We start from the raw sequence: 24,317 nt of genomic DNA, 5'->3' as shown, positions 1-24,317 counted from the left end.
AAAGCATCTTTTTTTCCATGTCTCTCTCGAATAACTTGGCTCAGTGTGTGTAGTATATATATAAAAAAAAAATCTTCATCGTTCATTGACCTGTTAAACTCAAAACCCTAACCATTTCTTTCTCTCTCCGTGTGTTTGCGTTTGGATCTGAGATCGGAATCTCGTCGCGATGGATGAAGAGTATGATGTGGTAGTGTTGGGTACTGGTCTCAAGGAATGCATTCTTAGCGGTCTTCTCTCCGTTGACGGCCTCAAGGTTCTCTTTTTTTCTCTCTCTCTCTCTCTCTCTCTCAATTCTTTCATTTCTTATTATTATATTATTGCTCGGTTTCTTCAATTAAGATCGCAATTGGGGGTTAATCGGATTTCTGATTTTGATCATCGATATCGGATCTACTTTCTATGATTCAGGCTTTTGTTATCGCACTTTCAATAATCGTCGATGATAAGGATTTTTGTCATTTCTGAGTCTGATCCTTTCCTACTTTCCAACGCGATTGAAGCGAAAGTGTTGTTTTGGATTAGATGATGGTTGCTCTTTTTTTATTAGGTAAAGGCACCAATTAGATTTTGGTGTTTGTGGGATTCGAACCCAGATCATCCCTCATTTGGCAACAAGGGATTTTACCAGCTGAGCTATCTGCAACCCATAATTGTAACCAGCTTAAACACCAGCTTTTTAAAATCAGATTGAAATATACAGCCTGACTAAACAATTTATTAACTTTATTTACTCAAATTATAATATTGGGGTTTGATGTTAAATGCAAGATACCCATTTCAATAAAAACAAACAAAATTAAGCAGACATTAAAAATTTAACCTGGGGACTGTGATTGCTCCCTTATTATTATTTTTCTTTTCTAATTGTAATAGTTTTCCTATTAGCAAGCAATGGGTTTATTAACAAACCTCGTGTCGCAGCTAAAATACAATTGTGCTGAGGTTGTCAACTCAGTAACTTGCATCAAAGTGGGCTACCTAGGATGTTACTTATTTGAAAAGAAGGTGAAAAAAAGGTGGACTACCTAGGAAGTCTATTTGTTGTTTGTGAGGTAAGTTTGTCAATTCCGCAGTTCCTTTTCACCATAGATGAGTAGAGGAGAAGGGAGGCAATCTTCAGCCTGAATATTGCTTATCCCTTCTTCTTTTTTTGATAGGTAAGAAAAAAATATTATTGAAACTGGAATAGCAGGAAAAATAGTGAACAAAGAATAAAAAGAAGCAAAAAGTAACAAACAGTCACTAAGCTATTCTAAGAGACAAAAGAAAATCCATAAGTGCAGAACAATCCGAGAGACCCCAACACCGAGACCAATCAAAGAGGGTCCGATGGCATAAATCTAACAACTGAACCAAAGATTTCTCAGTATCCTCAAAGGAACGCCAATTCCGTTCAGTCCAAATAGTCCACATTATCGCTTATCCCTTCTGCATGACTATCAATTTTATTGGACTGCTTTGAGAACTTATAAAGTTGCATATTGTTGTACCTTTGCACAAGAGTAAGTATCATTTGGTTAAGTGGAAGACTGTTTGTGTACCAGTTCATTATGGGGGTTTGGGTGTGCATAATTTGTTTTTATTTAATAAGTCTCTGTTGGGGAAATGGTTGTGGAGCTATGGACATGAATGCCTTGTGGAGAAGGGTAATAAAAGCTAAATATGGTAGCATGTGGGGGAGTTGGTGCTCTAGGGGCCTTATGGGGTTGGTCTATGGAAATATATCAGAAAGGGATGGGAAGACTTTTATTCTTTTATTATCTTTAAGGTGGGGGATGGTTCTTGTATTAAATTTGGCAAGATCCTTGGTGTCAAGGGTTTCCTTTGGAAAGTAGCTTCCCAGAATTATACAATATTGCTAGTAACAAGGACACTTCAGTGGCTGAATTGTTATCGTCATCGGAGGCAAACTACCATCAGGTTCACTTGACCAGTTCAAGATTAGGAGTTAGAATCGGTTGCCTCCTTTATGGACCTCATATGTTCAGGATCTTGGAGAAGTAGTGGGGAGGATAAAATGTGTTGGAAACTCTCTCCTAGGGGTGTTTTCAATGTTCGTTCTTATTTTAGAGCCTTATGACCCACAAACTCTGTTTGTTTTCCATGGAAAGCTTTTTGGAAACCAAAAGTGCCTCCAAAGGTTAGTTTCTTTATTTGGACAGTGGCTTTGGGGATAATCTTAATAGTTGATAATCTAAGAAGGCGAAAAGTGGTGGTGATGGATCGGTGTTGCATAAGCAAGACAGCAAGAGGAATGGGGAGACTGTTGAACACTTACTCCTACACTGCCAAGTAGCTCAAGAGTTGTGGAATATGGTGTGTACACTGTTTGGGGTTCATTGGGTTATGCCGCGTAGTGTAGTGGAGCTTATAGCAAATTGGTCAGGCAACTTCATTGTCTTATGTGGCTCATTTGGAGGGAACGGAATGCACGTACTTTTGAAGGGATTGAAAGATTGATTCATGAGTTGAAGCTTTTAGCTTTTACTTTTTTTACTTTTTTTTTTTTTTTTTTTTACTTTGCGTGCTTGGGCAAATGCTTCGGGTGTTTTTTCTTTCATTTCTTTACCTGATATGCTTGATTTTTGTACTTGCTTTGTTACTTAATTTTTTCAATGTTGCTTCTAGCACACAGCCTGTGTGATCATATTTTTGTAGAAATTATATTTTATACTGTTGGTTTAAAGCAGTGGACAAATATCATTTTGTCATATGCACCAAAGTAATTGATATTTGTATCTTTTGAATCAGGTTCTGCACATGGATAGGAATGATTATTATGGAGGAGAGTCAACATCACTTAATCTTATTCAGGTCTCATTTGAAAAATTTTGAAGTCACATTTTAAGTCTGCAATTTATTATTGCTTCTTTATTTTTTTGAAGAGTATTTATTGACTGCTTATTATTATTATTTTTTAATTTACAGCTCTGGAAGAGGTTCAGGGGAAATGATAAGCCTCCGGCACATTTGGGCTCAAGTAGGGATTATAATGTTGACATGATACCAAAGGTTTGTGTTCAGTTTCTTTTGTCATCTTTCTTTATCTCTTATAACTAGTTTGTTCACCACCTGTGGCCATACAAGTTTTCTAATGTATTGAATAATTTTTGATTGGCTAGTTTATGATGGCAAATGGCACTCTTGTTCGTGTCCTCATTCATACAGATGTTACTAAGTATTTGTACTTCAAAGCTGTTGATGGCAGCTTTGTCTACAATAAAGGAAAGGTATAATAATTTTCTTAAGATGTTGGAAAATGCATTTTACTTAGCTTTTAAATATTTATTTGATCTTAACTTGATTTGGTGAGTAAATCCATGGCTATAGGTTCACAAGGTTCCAGCAACTGATATGGAGGCACTCAAATCCCCACTGATGGGTATATTTGAAAAGCGCCGTGCTCGTAAGTTCTTCATTTATGTTCAAGATTATAATGAGACCGATCCCAAAACACATGACGGGATGGACTTGACTAGAGTGACAACTAGAGAACTGATAGCGTAAGCTCTTGCTCTTGCCTTCGCTGTACAGGTTTCTGTGTCTTGCATGTTGTCTTCTAATATTTGAATGTACAGCTTAGGCAGTTTCCATATGTTTTTGTAAAAATCAAGTCCTTGGAGTTGGGGAATATAATTGAGTTTTAGTTCCTGTGGCTTGGCATTTTGTAGTTCTTTATAAAATGTAAATTTTATGCCCAAAAGAATTAGAGCTCATCTATGTTTTTAAACACATAAGTTTGAACCTGAAACTTGTAGAATTATTTAATTTAAGCAAATAAATGTGTAATGTGAAGTTGTTAAGTGGAACTAATAAATTTAAGGCCAAACCATGCTTTGTGTCCTTGAAATATACAGTCGAGTCCAAGATAGTCCCTAAAGAAGTTTCAATGTACTTAAAACTTTTAATTTTGAGCAATGTAGTCATTTCATCAATAAAGCTTATAATATTGTCATTACAAATTTGGATGATGAGGCAAACGTTGAAATGAGCCACACCATTAATTATTGTGATGGCATGGTCATCAGTTTTGGTGAACTTGGATCTTTTGAAATTTAGTGATAGAATTGAATTATGTGCTATATGTTAGGGATCGAAAGTGTGCTTTAGCCTAAATTTAATTTCTTGTTTACCGCTGTTTACATGCTTTCTTTTATTTATTTAATCTCTTCAAAGAAAGGAAAGGTGATCTCAAATGATGGCGTTGTTGATGGTACTCATCTACTGAACCTAGTGAGCACCAATAGCCCATTTACTTATTATACTGTTGAAATTTTCACAGAAAATATGGTCTGGATGACAACACTGTGGACTTTATCGGTCATGCATTAGCACTTCATAGAGATGATCGCTACCTTGATGAACCTGCACTAGATACCGTAAAGAGAATGAAGGTGAAAACTGCCTGGGGTTTATTTAGCTCCTTTCTATTTGTTTTGTTTTTATATTTATTTTTAAATCTGGATTATTGTCTTTGAGAGTCTCAACAGCTTTGTATTGCACTAATTATTTTTTGGTTTCTGTAAACCATGTCATAGCTTTATGCGGAGTCTCTTGCACGTTTTCAAGGAGGATCACCATACATTTATCCTTTGTATGGATTGGGAGAGCTCCCCCAGGTCTCATTCTAACACCCACCCCCCCCTCCCAAAAAAAAAATTTTTTTGGTTTTGGTTAGTCAATTGATGTCAATTTGATTTGTCCCTCAGGCATTTGCACGACTTAGTGCTGTTTATGGTGGGACATATATGTTGAACAAACCTGAGTGTAAGGTACATGTGCTTCATATCTTGTATTGACACTTTGTAGCTGCACTTGCCATATTCTGGTGTATATGAGATTGTGGGTTAGATGCTGATTTTGATTGGACTTTGAATGCCAGGTGGAGTTCAATGAGGTAGGTCAAGTTCTTGGTGTCACATCAGAAGGGGAAACTGCTAGGTGCAAAAAAGTTGTCTGTGATCCTTCATACTTGCCCAACAAGGTAATAATCTTAGTACTCCCACCCCTTCATTTTCTTTCCTTTTTTGAACTTCTCTGAGGTAAATGGTGAATTCTGGAAAAGATTTCTATAATGGAACCTAAAATTTGTCTTTTAATACAGAAGACATTGAATTTTCCATGCCTTAACAGAAATCTCTTTGCATTTCAACAGGTTAGGAAGGTTGGTAGGGTTGCAAGGGCAATTGCCATAATGAGCCACCCAATCCCAAACACCAATGAGTCTCATTCAGTGCAGGTTATCCTGCCACAGAAACAGTTGGGTCGCAAATCCGACATGTGAGTTCCAATACTGCGTTTCTGTTTTAATCCTTTCATATCTGCTAGGTTTTTGCCATATAGGAATGCATATGTAGCACAAATCTGATAAATAGAACTGGGTATCCATCACTAATCTGGGTGATGATGTTTTCAATTGGGAATAGCTTATCTAGCTTTTTGCTGAAAGTGTGCTAAAATATACTTGTACCTTGAAAAGAGAGAGAAAAAGTGGGAAAAAATGAGGTTTTAAAAAGTTGTACATAAAAGCTAAAAGTTGAGCTTAGAAGCCGATGCAAAGCAGAGATGAAGTCCACCTTTTTACTGGGATTTGGGGGAAACAAAAGCTAGGAGAGTGAAAATAATTTTGATTAGGAGTAGTTTTCTTTCAAACATGCAACCCACCACTTTTAGTAGGGGAACTTAGTACTTACCACATTCCAATCAATCAGACAGTATTATGATTCATTGCTAGTGGGAAATTGCAGGTTTGGATTGGGTCATCAATGAGCCTGGTATATAATTACCATTTACTCATTTTTTTCCATGTAGTCAACAATCATATCGAACTCAACCCCTTTGTTTAGGATGGGACCAAACCTACCTTTTAATCTATTAATATATTTGTGTACATAATTACATATATACATGCATGATAAACACTCACACACACAAGCACACACGCACATCTCTACTGGCCTCGGCATTTGTGAACAGCATTGACATATTTTCTGATAACATCCTTGACTTATCTCTGGCAATTTACCCTTTGTATGGCCGGCTAAGCCCTTGTATCTCTTTCAACCATGATAACTCATTGGAGCTTGCTGGACCCAAGCCATCCTTTCACTCTCCATCTTTTACAATCTATTCATTACTTAAATGGGAATAGTGAACAAGGATAGAAAGTGTGTTTGATGATTTGCCACTGAGCTCTAGCAGTTGGCTGCTGGCACCTCCTTCCCTTATAATTTGCTAGGTGGAGGGTGAGGTTGTAGGTTGAAGACTCAATGGGTGTGTGTAACTTACCAATAAACAAAAAGGAAGTACGCTTGATGATTTTTCAAATCTACTAGGACTTGATCTTTCTGCATTGTTATCATTTTTGATGACTATGGTGAAACACCTCTCCACTTTCCCAATTGGTTTTTCTCATAAGAGCACTGTTGGTGTTATTCACTAAGTGGTCAGTAAAATCCCTGGTTCTGTCCCACTATGTCTATCTAAGGATGTTTTAACAACTATAATTTCAGCAGGAAAAATTCTGTGACTAGCTTGTCTATGTTAGTGCTTTGTGAAATTAATATTGTATAATTTCATATCGATGTGGTGCCTAATTCCTCCTAATTGTTATGGTTTTGTTGTGTGATTATACATGCAAAAATGTTTTTGTCTCTCTGTTCTAGGTGATTTGATGTGTATTAGTTTTTCTCCATATTTTACTGGTAAGGAGTGCCTTTAGGAGCATTTGTACTGTACACACTTCATCCTACTACCGCACTATTACCACTTTACTATTCCTTAAACCACCAAAAAGGAAAAGAAGAAAGGTATTGCAACAAGACCATGTTGGAGACTCCCAGATGCCATCAGAGCAATAGCTTGTCATTAGTTATTTATTCTGGTGCTCCTTTTCTTCTCTTATGTTTTCTTGGGAGCTTGATTTTGTCATCCTTCTATGGTTGAGCAGGTATCTTTTCTGTTGCTCTTATTCTCACAACGTTGCTCCAAAGGGAAAATTTATTGCATTTGTTTCAACAGAGGCGGAGACTGATCATCCTGAGACTGAACTTAAGGCAGGAATTGACCTTCTAGGGCCTGTCGATGAGATATTCTTTGATATTTATGACAGATACGAACCAGTCAATGAACCGACCTTAGACAATTGCTTTATATCAACAGTAAGTTGATCTCCACAATTTTACATTGTCGCTTTTACTAACTGATGCAAGCTGAACAAGTCTGATCATCATGTTTGCAGAGTTATGATGCAACAACACACTTCGAGTCAACTGTCTTGGACGTACTCAACATGTATACCATGATAACTGGGAAGGTAGTGAATTTTTTTTTAATCTTGCCAAGCTACTGGTTCTTCTCCTTTTATAAGTCATCCTGCCATGTCCAAATTATTTCAAGGACATGCTCAATAATTATCTTTTATTTTAATAATTCATGATGCTACTACACACATGTTTACCATAAAAAGGGAGCACCTTTACATCAACAAAGGACCAAGACAATGACAACTTTTAATTACAATGTCAATATAAAGCTTCATATTGAACTACTAGAAATGATACATGATCAAGGTTAGATTTACTTGCTCTAAGGAATAATCATGGAAGGCTACCTTGGTTCCAATCAGGCCAAAATACGTAGTCTGCACCATACTGTCCAATATGATACATCTCTTACCTATAATATAAAGGATTCTAGAAAATAGGTTGTAAAAATCATTCCGGTGGAAATTAAAAATTATTATTTCAAAAAATGATTACAGATAAAAAGTGCTTGTTTCTCTAAATCGCTGGAACTGCATGTTTGACCTGATGTTTTTTGAGCAGGTTCTTGACCTCAGCGTGGATTTAAGTGCTGCCAGTGCTGCAGAGGAGTGAGGATTGAGGAACACTTGACAGTTCTGCTTTGTTCCAACCTCCTTCGAGAGCGTTGAAGTTGCCTGTCACTTAATCAAAAAAGAGTGTTAAAAGTTCGCCAGTCACAGAAGTGGCATTGGACTTGTGATTGTTTTCTCTTTCCGTCATAGACTATGTCTTATATGATAAAAATGTGTTGTTTCATATGTACTTTGGTGGAACTTGATGTGTAGATTTATGATGTGCATTTGACTACTCACTTGTGGTGGCAGCTTCCAAATGAAACTTATTAATTTAATTACAATAGCATTTGTATAACGTCCCAAAATGGATGGAGGCTCTTCTATCTGCCTTGTGTGGGTTACCAATAGCATTGCGTCTTAATAGGAATTGTCAATTGCCAAAGGAAAAATTAGGTTCTTCCATAATCAAGCGATGATGGTCCTCAGTCCTCACTACTTTTGGAGTACTAATTTATGTGGTCAAAAACATATTGAGTGGCTACAATCAAGTTTATAGCTAATCTTTGTCCATTACGTAATGACATTTTAAAAAAATAAATCCAAATCACATAGTTCTACTTGTTGACATTTATAAAACTAGAGAGTAGTGATTGTTATGTTGTTTCCAAATCACATATAATCTTTTAAGTTTCATATTTATTCAATTTACCTTTTTTGTCCAATTTCGTTAAAATTTTTCAATTCAGGTTTTTTTTTTTTTGGTGTGTGTGTGTGTCTAATTTTGTTTAAAAGATTGCAGTTAAGTATACAATTAACTAATGAAAAAAATTTTATTTTTTAAAATTATCATAAAAAATCTATGAAATATTTTTTTTGAATTTTATAGATTTTTTTTTTTTTTTTAAGTGAGAAAAATATTTTACAAAGACTCACTGAATACACCAGTGTCAAAATGGTCATGTGTGAGATGGAATTTGGTTGGCAGCCTGAGAATTTTTCAGCAGCTGAGACAGAGACAGACATGGAATAATTGGTACCTACAGCTACAAAGAATGTGCCATCACCCAAACTTTTTACCTCGATACGGTCCATCACCTCACCACATTGCTCACCCAATCGTAACTTGTAGACCTTGAAATGGGTAGTATGTTGCAATGTATGATCTAAATTCCTTTGGACATAGAAGAGTTCTCCCCCATTTGATGATTCCACAAGATATGCGTATGCCCGTTTAGAATATGTTGGAGGATCCATCTTTGGTGCAACTATCTTTACCTTGCTTCTTCTTCTGCAATAACCATCTTTAGCATTGAAGCAAAGAATTAAGCCCCGATGAGTGACAACATAGATTAGCCCTTCATAAAACGTAATATCGGAAATCGAGTTGGGTAGTGAAATTCCTCCTCTCATCTCTACATTATGACTCTTTCCGTGACGCCAAGATTTATCACCTGCTTTAATAAAGGCCAATCTTTTATATAGAGAATAGATTGCAACAACCACATAATCTTCTTCGTTTGAGTCGGGATCAATAAACAAAGCATTTTTTTTTTTCATCTCTCCCTCGAATAATAGGACTGACTTAGCTCAGTGTGTAGTATATATAAAAAAAAAAAAAATCTTTCATTCATTGATAGGCCCAATCCAGACATTTGGGGTCGACAACTAAAATGTGACATTTTAGATTTATGTATTAATTAAATTAATATTTATCTAATATTTTTATATAATAATATATTTTATTTAAAATATATTTTTCTTGCCTTTTGAGATGCAAATTGACTAATTAAAATTTTGCATTCAAGTTCTTCTAATATTTCTTTTTTCAATCGATAATATAACTAATTAAATTGCAAATAAATTCTTGTATTTAATTTCTTGCTCATTTGTGATATTTTCATCTAAATTTTGTGTTGTATTTTGTTTATTACTAATAACAAATTTATTCATTGATCTTTTTTGAGACTTAATTAATTTTTCTTTTTTTCTTCATTTTTTAAGTTTTTCATATCCAGATGCATATTTTCTAATATACATTTCTAATAAAACAATATTTACAAATAAAATAAATACTATCTATAATATATTTATAATGACTGAAATAATAAATAAATTTCAAGTTTAATACAATAGAATCTGATGTATATAAAAAGGTACTATTGTAGCTCTAGCTTCACCAAATAATCTATATATCTATATATAAAATCGAAACTTTTAAAACTCTCACAATTTTTCATGTCAGCATAATATTTAAATAAAATTATTTTTATTTAGTCAAAACTTATATATATCTATATATAAAACTAAAACCTCTGAAACTCTCACAATTTTCCACGCCAACACAACATTTAAATAAAATTATCATTATATTTAAATAAAATTATTTTTGTTTAGTTTAAATTTAACAAGGAATAAAACTCTATCTCTCTAACAAGTCCAACTTAAACTCAAATAAACTCAAACATTGATAATTTAAAACAATTCTTGATGCTATTAGTATTAATGGGATAGTGAAGTTGGTGTTAAAAAAATATTAGCCAGCAGTTCGGACCTATCTCCTCCCTGGTGTAAGATATCAAAGAAGTATCCCATTGTAATTTCGCCATGCGATAGACGAAATAGTCAACTTCAAACCATGAGATGTCTAACAATTTGATGCCCAATATTACCAATCCAATTAAATTTTGGGTTTTCTTTTTATCTAGGTCTTTTTGGTTTGGTTAAAGATTTTATAGTGTCACATTGTTTTGCAGATCAATGGAAATTGGTTAAAGATGGGTTTTTTTTTTTTTTTTTTTTTTTTTTTTTTTTTTTTTTGAGTTATTTATCAAATTGTAACACATATTGAAGTCATACAAGAACAAATCATGTAGTTGTGTAGTTTCTTAATTAATTTAAGATTTTATAAAATTATTTTAATTTACCTCACAAATAAGTAGGTTCTCGTGCATAGTAAAAGTTAGTGACTAGTAATAAGTATATAGCAATCTCAAGTTCTCAACCGGCATAAATATAAAAACGCAAGATTAAAAAAGAAAAAGAAAAATCCTAGACCCAACCAGAAGTACGACTCCACCCATAACCACATAAGTCTTATTGACTTGTTTGACAAGACTCCACTAAAAAAAAAACAAAACCGATCCTATTTTACCTATAACAAAAAAAAAAAAAAAAAAAAACCACCGTCAGGGATTTTTTTTCAAAATAGCATCCATTTTCAAACAATTTGGTTAGTTAGCATCCTTTTCAAACTATTTAGGAAACTAACATCTCGATTCTGTTAGACTCGAGTTTATTGTAGCAAATCGAGTACAAAGTAGTCGATTTCTAGTCAAACTTGAGGCTTTTGGAATCAATTTCCAGTGGAACTCGAGTATTAGATACTCGAATTCCTGGTCTGGACAAAAAAGAGAAAAATAGGGGAAAACCGACCTTTGCTTAAGGAACCACGTTCGTGGGTTTTGTTGCTTGGGTTCGCCGCCTGGAACGCTAGTTCGTGGGTTCATCGCTGGAACGCTGGTTCAGTGTTTTGATCCCTTGTTTTCAGTGTTTCACCGACTGTGGTTGTCGTGGATTTTTTTTAGATGTCATGGATTTCTTTTCAGAGGGAGAGGAGAGTGAACTAATTGAGGTGTTTTGTCGACTGTGGTTGTCATTAAATTTTTTTTTTTTAGATGTCGTGGATTTTTTTTAGAGGGAGAAGAGGAAGAAGGAGACTGGGGTTTCTTGGGTATGTTTTGTGGAAATTGAGTGTTAAATAGTCAAGTTTCATGTAAATTTTAGTAGAAATCGACTTTATGATACTTGATTTGTTACAATGAACTTAAGTGTTTTAGACTCGAGATGTAAATTTGTTAAAAAGTTTAAAAACAATGCTAACTAACAAAATTGTTTGAAAATAGAGGTTATTTTGAAAAAAAATCCGAGTTTTTTAAAAAAATAACTATAAAACACATACTATATTATAAGTTAGACAACGTTTCAAACTTATTGCATTTCTAACAATTCGAGTCCAGTGGACTCGATTTACCCAGAAAGTTGATGTGGACAAAGTAGGAAATCGAGTTTACTGAACTCGATTTCTATACATAGAAATCGAGTTTAGTGAACTCAATTTCTGTGTACAGAAACCGAGTTTAACAAACTCGATTTCTATACATAGAAACCGAGTTTATTAAACTCGATTTCTATGTATAGAAACCGAGTTCGATAAAACTGAGAATCTGCTCATCATTTCTGCTCAAAAAATCTCAACTCAACATTACACCCAAAAAAAAAAAAAAAAAAAAGAACATAAGAAACAGAAAATAAGCAAAACCAACAACCCATTTCTCTAAAACACAAAGACAACCCAAAAACCACATAGAAGAGATCAAATGAGAGAATGATACCCTGCGGTTGTTGGGACGGCGACGGCGACAGAGTCTCAGCTCCGGTCATTCCCGCTCCATCGCCGTCCGTCTCTCTCACTCTCATTCCCTCTCCTGCAGCTCCGTCACCTGCTCCGTTCCGTCGTTGTCGCCCCTCCGTTCCGTCGCCGTCGCCCCTTCGTCGACATCGCCCCTCCGCTCCGATGCCGTCGCCCCTCCATTCCGTCGCCGTCGCCGTCCCAACAACCGCAGGGTATCATTGTCTCATTTGATCTCTTCTATGTGGTTTTTGGGTTGTCTTTGTGTTTTAGAGAAATGGGTTGTTGGTTTTGCTTATTTTCTGTTTCTTATGTTCTTTTTTTTTTTTTTTTTTTTTGGGTGTAATGTTGAGTTGAGATTTTTTGAGCAGAAATGATGAGCAGATTCTCAGTTTTATTGAACTCGGTTTCTATACATAGAAATCGAGTTTAATAAACTCGGTTTCTATGTATAGAAATCGAGTTTGTTAAACTCGGTTTCTGTACATAGAAATTGAGTTCACTAAACTCGATTTCTATGTATAGAAATCGAGTTTAGTAAACTCGATTTCCTACTTTGTCCACATCACCTTTCTGGGTAAATCGAGTTCACTGAACTCGAGTTGTTAGAAATGCAATAAGTTTGAAACGTTGTCTAACTTATAATATAGTATGTGTTTTATAGTTATTTTTTTAAAAAACCCCTTCACAGTCACTTGTGCTCGTAGAATGACCACCCTATGCGGTGGTAAAATACGCAAGATTTACTCCAAGCGCATGGCCACGGCCGGAGACTAGAGTCCACCCAAAAGTCTTATTAGATAAAGACTAAGACTCCACCCCCAAAACCACGGCATCTGCAGAGGAAAAGTCATATAAGAAAGAGAATAAAACTATACCTACCTGGAGAGCACAGATCGATCACTGAGCATGAGCCACCAACAGAAGGATTTAAGAGTAGAACTAGAACCAGAACCAGAACCAGTCGAGAGAGAGACTGAGAGAGGCAGAGAGCAAGAGCTGAGAGAGAAGAGAGAGGCGGTGAGAAAGAGTGAGTAAGAGAGAGAGAGAAAAGGTATGCATCATTGACCTGTTAAAATCTCGTCGCGATGGATGAAGAGTATGACGTGGTAGTGTTGGGTACTGGTCTCAAGGAATGCATCCTTAGCGGTCTTCTCTCCGTTGATGGCCTCAAGGTTCTCTCTCTCGCACAATTCTTCATTTCTTATTGTTGTGTCAATCTCCGATTATTGCTTGGTTTCCTAAATTAAGATCGCAATTGGGTTACTCAGATTTCTGATTTTGATCATCGAAATTGGATCTACTTTCTATGATTTAGACTTTTATTTTTACACTTTCAATAATCGTCGATGATTAGTATTTTTTATTCTATTTCTTAGTCTGATCCTTCCCTACTTTCCAATGGTTACTCTTTTTTATTAGGCAAAAACACCGATTAGTTTTTGGTGTTTGCGGGATTTAAACCCAAATCATCCCTTTTTGAGATCGGGAGATTTTACCAATTAAGCTATCTAGAACTCGCTTTTAACCAGCTTAAGCACCAATACAGCATGACAAAACAACTTGTTAACCTGATTTACTATTAAATGCAAGATACCCATTTCGATAAAACAAACAAAATTAAGCCGACATAATAAATAAACCTTGGGGACAGTGACTGCTCCCCTATTGTTATTATTCTTTGTAGTAATAGCTTTTCCTATTAACAAACCTCATGTGACAGCTGGAATACAATTGTGCTGAGGTTATCAACTCAATAACTTGCATCAAAGTGGGCTATCAAAGTGTTACTTAATACTTATTTGAAAAGAAGAAGAAAAAAAAGTTGAACTACCTAGGAAGTCTAGAGGTTGTTTGTGAGGTGTGTTTGTCAGTTCCACAGTTCCTTTTCGCCATAGATGAGTAGAGGAGAAGGGTGGCAATCTTCAGCCTGAATATCGCTTATCCCTTCTTCTTGGCTATCAATTTTATTGGACTGCTTTTCAAACTTATAAAGTTGTATATTGTTGGACCCTTGCAAAAGAGTATCATTTGGTTAACTGGAAGACTGTTTGTGTACCGGTTCAATATGAGGGTTCGGGTGGCATAATATGGTTTTATTTAATAAGTCTTTGTTGGGGAAATGGTTGTGGAGATATGTTATGGAAAGGAATGCCTTGTGGAGAAGGATAATAGAAGCTAAATATGGTTGCATGTTGGGGGGGGGGGGGGGGGGTGGGGTTGGTGCTCTAAGGGCTTTATAGGGTTGGTCTATGGAAATATATCAGAAAGGGGTGGGAAGACTTTTATTCTTTTATTATCTTTAAGGTGGGGGATGGTTCTTGTATTAAATTTTGGCATGATCCTTGGTGTGAGGAGTTTCCTCTGGAAAGTAGCTTCCCAGAATTATACAATATTGCTAGTAACAAGGACGCTTCAGTGGCTGAGTTGTTATCATCCTTAGAGGCAAACTACCATTGGAATATCAGGTTCACTTGACCGGTTCAAGATTGGGAGTTAGAATCGGTTACCTCCTTTATGGACCTCATATATTCAGGATCTTGGAAAAGTAGTGGGGCAGATAAAATGTGTTGGAAACTCTCTCCTAGGGGGTGTTTTCAATGTTCGTTCTTATTATAGGGCCTAATGACCCACAAACTCTGTTCTTTTTCCATGGAAACCTTTTTGGAAACCAAAAGTGTCTCCATAGGTTAGTTTCTTTATTTGGACAGCGGCTTTGGGGAAAATCTCAATAGTTGATAATTTAAGGAGGTGAAAAGTGGTGGTGATGGATTGGTGTTGCATGTGCAAGACAGCAAGTGGAATGGGGAGACCGTTGACCACTTACTCCTACACTACCTAGTATCTCAAGAGTTGTGGAATATGGTGTGTACATTGTTTGGGGTTCATTGGGTTATGCTGCGTAGTGTTTTGGAGCTTATAGCAAGTTGGTCGGGCAAGTTCAAATAACTCAAAATTAAGTTACTTTGGAGAATGATCCCTCATTGTCTTATGTGGCTCATTTGGAGGGAAAGGAATGCACGTACTTTTGAAGGAATTGAAAGATCGATTCATGAGTTGAAGCTTTTAGCTTTTACTTTTATTTTTTCTGACTTTGCATGATTGGGCAATGCTTCGGGTGTCTTTTCTTTCTTTTCTTTATCTGATATGCTTGATTTTTGTAGTTGCTTTGTTACTTAATTGTTTCGATGTTGCTTCTAGCAGACAGCCTGTGTGCTTCTTTCTTCTGTATTTTCTCACATCATTTTTCAATAAATTTTAGTCCTTGTCAAAAAAAAAAAAGTGTGCAATGTTTTTTCCCCCCTTTTAATGTTTTCTGGTCATGCAAAACATGTTCTATAAAATGCACAGATAATATTTAAGACTTTAGTTTAAATTATGGTTTTTTTTTTCCACCTTATATATATATATATATATATGTTATTTTTCATAGCTTCTATCAACCTCTCTGGACTACCTTTTATTTTATGCAGTAGTTCATGTTTTCCCTTCGAGTTTTGGTTGTAGAAATTATATTTTATACTGTTGGTTTGAAGCAGTGGACAAATATCATTTTGTCATATGCACCGAAGTAATTGATATTCATATCTTCTGAATCAGGTTCTGCACATGGATAGGAATGATTATTATGGAGGAGAGTCAACATCGCTTAATCTTATTCAGGTCTCATTTTTGCTGTGCCATTTGAAATTTGTTGAAGTTACATTTGAAGTCTGCAATTTTTTATTGCTTCTTTATTTTTTAGTATTATTTATTGACTGCTTTATCATATTATTATTTTTTAATTTACAGCTCTGGAAGAGGTTCAGAGGAAACGACAAGCCTCCGGCACATTTGGGCTCAAGTAGGGATTATAATGTTGACATGATACCAAAGGTGTGTGTAACAGTGTGTTCACTTTCTTTTGTCATCTTTGCTTATAACTATTTTGTTCACCACCTGTGGCCATACAGGTTTTCTAATGTATTGAATGATTTTTGATTGGCTAGTTTATGATGGCAAATGGCACTCTTGTTCGTGTCCTCATTCATACAGATGTTACCAAGTATTTGTACTTCAAAGCTGTTGATGGCAGCTTCGTCTACAATAAAGGAAAGGTATAATAATTTTCTTAAGATGTTGGAAGATGCATTTTACTTAGCTTTTATATATATTTTTTGATCTTAACTTGATTTGGTGAGTAAATCCGTGGTTATAGGTTCACAAGGTTCCAGCAACTGATATGGAGACACTCAAATCCCCATTGATGGGTATATTTGAAAAGCGCCGTGCTCATAAGTTCTTTATTTATGTTCATGATTATAATGAGACTGATCCCAAAACACATGACGGGATGGACTTGACTAGAGTGACAACTAGAGAACTGATAGCGTAAGCTCTTGCTCTTGCCTTTGCTGTACAGGTTTCTGTGTCTTGCATAATGTCTTTTGATATTTGATTGTACAGTTTAGGCAGTTTCCATATGTTTTCGTAAACATTAAGTCGTTGGTGTTGGCGTTTGTAGTTGTTTGTAAAATGTAAATTTTATGCCCAAAAGAATTATAGCTCAACTATATTTTTAAACACATAAGTTTGAAGCTGAAACTTGTAGAATTATTTAATTTAACCAATTAAATGTGTAATGTGAAGTTATAAGGCTAAACTATGCTTTGGGTCCTTGAAATATACAGTTGAGTTCAAGATGGTCCCTAAAGAAGTTTCAATTTTGTACTTGTAATTTTTAATTTTGAGCATGTAGTCATTCCATCAATAAAACTAATATTGTCATTACAAATATGGATGTCAAGGCAAACATTGAAATGAGCCACACCATTAATTATTGCGATGGCATGGTCATCAGTTTGGATGAACTTGGATCTTTTTAAAATTTAGTAATAGAATTGAATTATGTGTGATATGTTAGGGATTGAAAGTGTGCTTTGGCCTAAATTTAATTTCTTGTTTCCTGCAGTTGACATGCTTTCTTTTATTTATTTAATTTCTTCAAAGAAAGGAAAGGTGATCTCAAATGATGGCATTGTTAATTGTACTCATCTAGTAAACCTAGTGAGTACCAATAGCTCATTTGCTTATTATACTGTTGACATTTTCACAGAAAATATGGTCTGGATGACAACACTAGGGATTGAAAGTGTGCTTTAGCCTAAATTTAATTTCTTGTTTCCCACAGTTTACATGCTTTCTTTTATTGATTTAATCTCTTCAAAGAAAGGAAAGGTGATCTCAAATGATGGCATTGTTGATGGTAACTGAACCTAGTGAGCACCAATAGCTCATTTATTTATTATACTGTTGAAATTTTCACAGAAAATATGGTCTGGATGACAACACTGTGGACGTTATCGGTCATGCATTAGCACTTCATAGAGATGATCACTACCTTGATGAACCTGCACTTGATACCATAAAGAGAATGAAGGTGAAAATTGCCTGGGGTTTATGGTTACTCCTTTCTATTTATTTTATTTTTAAACTTGGATTCTAGTCATAGAAAGTCTCAACAGCTTTGTATTACACTCATTATTTTTTGGTTTCTTTTAACCATGTCATAGCTTTATGTGGAGTCTCTTGCACGTTTTCAAGGAGGATCACCATACATTTATCCTTTGTATGGATTGGGAGAGCTCCCCCAGGTCTCATTCTAACACTCAACCCCCCTCCCAAAAAAAAAAAAAAAAAAAATCCCTTATACTTGTTAACACTTTTTTGTAATAATAAATTTGTGGTTTTGGTTTAGGTTAGTCAATTGATGTCAATTTGATTTGTTCCTCAGGCATTTGCACGACTTAGTGCTGTTTATGGTGGGACATATATGTTGAACAAACCTGAGTGTAAGGTATATGTGCTTCATATCTTGGATTGACACTTTGTAGTTGCACTTGCCATATTCTGGTGTATATAAGATTGTGGGTTAGATGCTGAGTTTGATTGGACTTTGAATGCCAGGTGGAGTTCAATGAGGAAGGTCAAGTTCTTGGTGTCACATCAGAAGGGGAAACTGCTAGGTGCAAAAAAGTTGTCTGTGATCCTTCATACTTGCCCAACAAGGTAATAATTTAATACTCCACCCACTGCGCACCCCCCCCCCCCCCCCCCCCCCCCCCCCCCCCCCGGTGCACATTTTCTTTCCTTTTTTGAACTTCTCTGAGGAACCTAATTACTTATGAATACAGAAGACAATGAATTTTCCATGCCTTAACAGAAATCTCTTTGCATTTCAACAGGTTAGGAGGGTTGGTAGGGTTGCAAGGGCAATTGCCATAATGAGCCACCCAATCCCAAACACCAATGATTCTCATTCAGTGCAAGTTATCCTGCCACAGAAACAGTTGGGTCGCAAGTCAGACATGTGAGTTCTGATACTGCGTTTCTGTTTTAATCCTTTCATATCTGCTGGGTTTTTCCTATATAGTAATGCATATGTAGCACAAATTTGATAAATAAAACTGGGTATCCATCGCTAATCTGGGTGAGATAAAGTGTCTATTTGGGAATAGTTTATCTAGCTTTTTGCTGTAAATGTGCTAAAATATGCTTTTACCTTGAATAAAGTGATAAAAAGTGGGAAAAAGTGAGCTTCTAAATTGTTGTACATAAAAGCTAAAAGTTGAGCGTAGAAGTTGATGCCAAACAGAGACAGTCCACATTTTTACTGGGATTTGGGGAATCAAAAGCTAGGAGAGTGAAAATAATTTTGATTAGGAGTAGTTTTCTTTCAAACACGCAACCCACTGCTTTTAGTACAGGAACTTAGTGCTTACCACATTCCAATCTACCAGATGGTATTTTGATTCATTGCTAGTGGTGGGAAATTGCAGGTTTGGATTGGGTCATCAATGAGCCGGGTATATAATTACCATTTACTTGTTTTTTTCCATGTAGTCAACACTCATATTAAACTCAACCCATTTGTTTAGGATGGGATCAAACCTACCTTATTAATATATTTGCATACATAATTACATATATACATGCATGATGAACACGCACATACACAAACACATACATCTCTTTCAACCATGATAACTCATTGGAGCTTGCTGGACCCAAGCCATCCTATACAGTGAGCATCCACAGGAAATCCCTCTCCATCTTCTATTCATTACTTAAATGGGAATAGTGAACAAGGATAGAAAGTGTGTTTGATGATTTGCCAAGGAGCTCTTGCAGTTGGCTGCTGGCACCTCCTTTCCTTAATAAGTGCTAGGTTGAGGGCGAGGTTGTAGGTTGAATACTCATCCGGTGTGTGTGTAACTTACCAATAAACAAAAAGGAAGTACGCTTGATGATTTTTCAAATCTTCTAGGACTTGATCTTTCTGCATTGTTATCATTTTTGATGACTATGGTGAAACACTTTCCACTTTCCCAATTGGTTTTTCTCGTTAGAGCACTGTTGGTGTTATTCACTAAGTGGTCAGTTAAATCCCTGGTTCTGTCCCACTTTGTCTATCCAAGGATGTTTTAGCCACTGTAATTTCAGCAGGAAAAATTCTGTGACTAGCTTGTCTATAGGAATGGCAATGGGTCGGCTTCGGCCGGATTTTTGATACCCGGACCTGATCCGCGGGTCCTCCCTTGTTACCCGGTCCCAGCCCGTTTAATAAACCAGTCTTTTTTTTAGCCCCAAACCCAGCCCATTGGGTCTCCGCGGGCCTGTCCAGCCACTTTTGGGCCTAATCCGTGGCCCAATCCAACCCAATCTTATTTAAAAAAAAAAAAAAAAAAAAAAAAAAACCCAAACACAAACACAAATCAATCAACATTGTTATCAGTCTTGCTGAAATGAGATTCTTAGACAGAAAATAAATAATAAATAAACACAAAAAATAGAAGAAACAAAACTCCATTTATCATTTATGGATAGATTTTTACATTAACACAACATTCACTCGGATTTTTACATATTGAATTCTCAAACAAATACCCAAAAACTAAAACTAAAACTATTGAGAGAGGAAATGAACCAAAAAAAAAAAAATGAACCAAAAAAAAAAAAACTAACGAACTTAGACCACTAAGGGTCTGTTTGGATTGAGCTTATTTTTGCTGAAACTGAAAACTGAGACTGAAAATACTGTAGCAAAATAATTTTTAAATATGTGAGTGCTGTGGTACCCATTTTTAGTGAAAAAATTGCTAAGAAGTGGAATTTGTGGGTCCATGAATAGTGCACGGATGCGTTGTTCACCGTTGAAAAGTCAACATTTGCGGCTACTGTTCATGAACAGTGCATGAACAATAGCTGCATAACTCCTGAAACGTGTGAAAACAAAAAAAAAAAAAAAAAAAAGAAGGAGAAGGACGTGTTTACTGTAGCATGGGTCCCATGCCCAAAACGCAAACGTTGAAACGCAGTAAAACGCCGAAACCAAACGGATACTAAAGCTCCATCGGCGGTGGTTTCAGCCATCAAAATCACCCCTGGGCTTCGCCTGACCTCAACAAGACCAAGAGCTCCTCCGATCATCGCATCTCTCTCCAATCTAACAATCCTGTGCTCCTCTATGACAAAAATGGCAACCACCATGAGATCCGTGCTCCTCCATGAGGGTGAGGGTGGGTCGGTGAGGATGAGATGTGAGTGTTTGAGTGAGAGTGAGAGTTAGTGAGATGGGGTGAAGGAGGCGGCTAAGTTGAGAGAGAAATGAGTTTTAGGTTAGGGTTGTGATATATATATATATATATATATATAGGTTTTTTTGTAATTTTATATTTATTCTAACCGGGTCAGGTTGGGTCCGGGCGAACCCGGACCCGCTTCGGGTTTTTTTTTTTTTAAAACCCAAACCTGACCCTATTTTTTATCGGGCCGGGTAAAACCCGACCCATTAGAATTAGGCCGGGTTGGGTACCTACAGGTCGGGCATAGATTGCCATCCTTACTTGTCTATGTTAGTGCTTTGTGAAATTAATATTGTATAATTTCATTTCGATGAAGTGTTTGATCATCAATATATATATATATATATATATATATATATATATATATATAAAAGCAAAGACCTCATGCGGGAAAGCATGAGATTTTGCTAAGTGGCGTTCTAATTTTGCATTTAGCATTTTTTTTTCCTTTTTTTAATATTGCCCAAAAGTTCACATTAACTTATTTTACTGTTATCTTATTATTATCTTATTAATTGCCTAAGCTTACACAACACCTTTCTCTATTTTTCATGTCTTTTAGCATACCTACCGTTTTAGTAATTTAAAAAAAGCAAAAAAAGAAAAGAAAAAGGACTAATAGTAATAACTAATCACATAAGGCCTTGAAGAGAGATAGAGAGGCACAAAAATGTTGTGCATTGTTAAATAAAATGCATTATTTCACTATATATTACTAAAATAAAAAACCTGAGATTGACAAAATATTTGAAAGAGAGGACGAGGAATCTGAGGGATCACTACCTCCTGGCCTCCTACCATCATCAAGACACCGAATCCCCTATGAGTATTTTTTCTTTTTAAAATTAGGAGCTTAAATATGATTTAGGTTTGGGTAATTTGATTGGATAGTTTTTGTTTTGGGTATATAAGTAGGGAGAATATTTGGTGTGTAATGTAAAGCCACATTCTACCATGGTTTAATTTTAAATCATCTATAAGACATATGAACACACTTGCCCACATCATGTCTTATTGTCACAATATTGATGAGTAGAAGACAGTGAGAAAGTTGAGCATATTTTTATTTCATGGTATATATGTGAATGCAACAAAAATTAGTTGATTTTCATAGTCTCATTACACTTTTGCATTTATTTTTGGTTTCATGATTTAATATATATATATATATATATAACATTATCTAAAACCGTTTTATATAAAATATTACAAAATTAGTTTACTTGTTCTTTATAATATATATATATATATATATATATATAACATTATCTAAAACCGTTTTATATAAAATATTACAAAATTATCCGTGCATTGCACGAGCAACTTACTAGTTCCTCTTAATTGTTATGGCTTTGTTGTGTGATTATACATGCAAAAAGTATCCTGTATATGTTTTTTTACTCTAATTTAGTTTACTTTTTCTTTATAATATATGTACAACATTATTCAAAACTGTCTTACGTAAAATTTCACAAAATTATTCGTGCATCACATGGAAAACTTACTAGTTCCTCTTAATTGTTATGCTTTGTTGTGTGATTACACATGCAAAAAGTAGTAGTTTTAGGTGCTTTGATGTTTATTAGTTTTTCTCTATATTATTGGTAAGGAGTCCCTTTAGGAGCATTTGTACTGTGCCCACTTCATCCTACTACCGCACTATTACCACTTTACTATTTATTAAACCACCAAAAAGGAAAAGAAGAAAGGTATTGAAGCAAGTCAATGTTGGAGACTTCCAGATGCCATTAGAGCAATGACTTGTCATTAATTATTTATTGTGGTGCTCCTTTTCTTCTCTTATGTTTTCTTGGGAGCTTGATTTTGTTATCCTTCTATTGTTGAGCAGGTATCTTTTCTGTTGCTCTTATTCTCACAACGTTGCTCCAAAGGGAAAATTTATTGCATTTGTTTCAACAGAGGCGGAGACTGATCATCCTGGGACTGAACTTAAGGCAGGAATTGACCTTCTAGGGCCTGTTGATGAGATATTCTTTGATATTTATGACAGATACGAACCAGTCAATGAACCGACCTTGGACAATTGCTTTATATCAACTGTAAGTTGATATCCACAATTTTACACTGTAGCTTTTACTAACTGATGCAAGCTGAACAAGTCTGATCATCATGTTTGCAGAGTTACGATGCAACAACACACTTTGAGTCAACTGTCTTGGACGTACTCAACATGTATACCATGATAACTGGGAAGGTAGTGAATTTTTTTTTATCTTGCTAGGCAACTGGATCCTCTCCGTTTATAAGTCATCCTGCCATGTCCAAATTATTTCAATAACATGCTTAGTAATTATCTTTTATTTTGATAATTCATGATGCTACACACGTGTTTACCATAATGGGAGCCCCTTTACATCAACAAAGGACCAATACAATGACAAATTTTAATTAAAGTTTTAATATGAAGTTTCATATTGAACTGCTAGAAATGATACATGATCTAGGTTAGATTTACTTGCTTCAAGGAATAATCATGAAAGGCTACCTTGGTGATTGGAAGATCAGGCAATTACGTAGTTTGCACTATACTGTCCAATATGATTATATGATACATATCTTACCTACACACACACACACACACACACACAGATAAAGGATTCTAGAAAATGGTAGGTTGTAAAAATCATTCCTGTGGCCAGTAAAAGTTATAATTTCAAAAAATGATTACAGATAAAAAGTGCTTGTTTCTCTAAATCACTGGAACTGCATGTGCTACCCTTGCAGTGTTTGACCTGATGTTTTTGAGCAGGTTCTTGATCTCAGCGTGGATTTAAGTGCTGCCAGTGCTGCAGAGGAGTGAGGATTGAGGAACACTTCACAGATCTGCTTTGTTCCAACCTCCTTGGAGAGCGTTGAAGTTGACAGTCGCTTAATCCAAAAAGAGTGTTAAAAGTTCGCCAGTCACAGAAGTGGCATTGGACTTGTGATTGTTTTCTCTTTCCGTCATAGACTATGTTTTATATGATAAAAATGTGTTGTTTCATATGTACTTTGGTGGAACTTGATGTGTAGATTTATGATGTGCATTTGACTACTCACTTGTGGTGGCAGCTTCCAAATGAAACTTATTAATTTAATTACAATAGCATTTTTTTTTTTTTTGGTAATAGGCGATTTCATTAAAACAAAACTAAGGAAGAACAAGAGAAACAGGACACAGCCTGGACAGATAAAAACCCTTACAATCATCCTCATAAGCCTTAAGAGTGCTTACAATAGCATTTGTATAACGTCCGAAAATGGATGAAGGCTCATCTATCTGCCCTGTGTGGGTTACCGATAGCAGTACGTTCTTAATAGGAATTGTCAATTGCCAACTGAAAAATTAGGTTCTACTTTAATCAAGCGTTGATGGTCCTCAGTCCTCACTACTTTTGTTGTACACTTGTACTAATTTATGCGGTCAAAACTCGCTAATCCATTCAGAAGAACCTGCGGTATT

General features: G+C 35.6%; 2 protein-coding genes across 2 annotated transcripts; both read left to right on the top strand.

Moving 5' to 3' along the window:
- LOC126703646 (guanosine nucleotide diphosphate dissociation inhibitor 2) lies at positions 1-8,177 on the top strand. The gene is made up of 13 exons (XM_050402674.1): positions 1-256; positions 2,755-2,817; positions 2,932-3,015; positions 3,126-3,233; positions 3,334-3,506; positions 4,286-4,397; positions 4,542-4,622; positions 4,713-4,775; positions 4,886-4,987; positions 5,159-5,283; positions 6,953-7,163; positions 7,244-7,318; positions 7,830-8,177. Exons 1-13 carry the CDS (start codon positions 170-172, stop codon positions 7,878-7,880), a joined length of 1,335 nt encoding a protein of 444 aa, XP_050258631.1. The 5' UTR covers positions 1-169; the 3' UTR covers positions 7,881-8,177.
- A 4,742-nt stretch (positions 8,178-12,919) lies between these two features.
- Positions 12,920-23,958, top strand: LOC126703647 (guanosine nucleotide diphosphate dissociation inhibitor 2-like). The gene is made up of 13 exons (XM_050402675.1): positions 12,920-13,405; positions 15,831-15,893; positions 16,023-16,106; positions 16,220-16,327; positions 16,429-16,601; positions 17,538-17,649; positions 17,783-17,863; positions 18,004-18,066; positions 18,177-18,278; positions 18,455-18,579; positions 22,704-22,914; positions 22,995-23,069; positions 23,625-23,958. The coding sequence occupies exons 1-13, from the start codon at positions 13,319-13,321 to the stop codon at positions 23,673-23,675; spliced, it is 1,335 nt and encodes a 444-aa protein (XP_050258632.1). The 5' UTR covers positions 12,920-13,318; the 3' UTR covers positions 23,676-23,958.
- The last annotated feature ends 359 nt before the right edge of the window (positions 23,959-24,317 follow it).

Source organism: Quercus robur, chromosome 10 (assembly GCF_932294415.1).
Source record: "Quercus robur chromosome 10, dhQueRobu3.1, whole genome shotgun sequence".
NCBI lineage: Eukaryota > Viridiplantae > Streptophyta > Magnoliopsida > Fagales > Fagaceae > Quercus > Quercus robur.
Note: the sequence above shows the minus strand (reverse complement) of the source record. Positions and strands in the feature narration are given on the sequence as shown.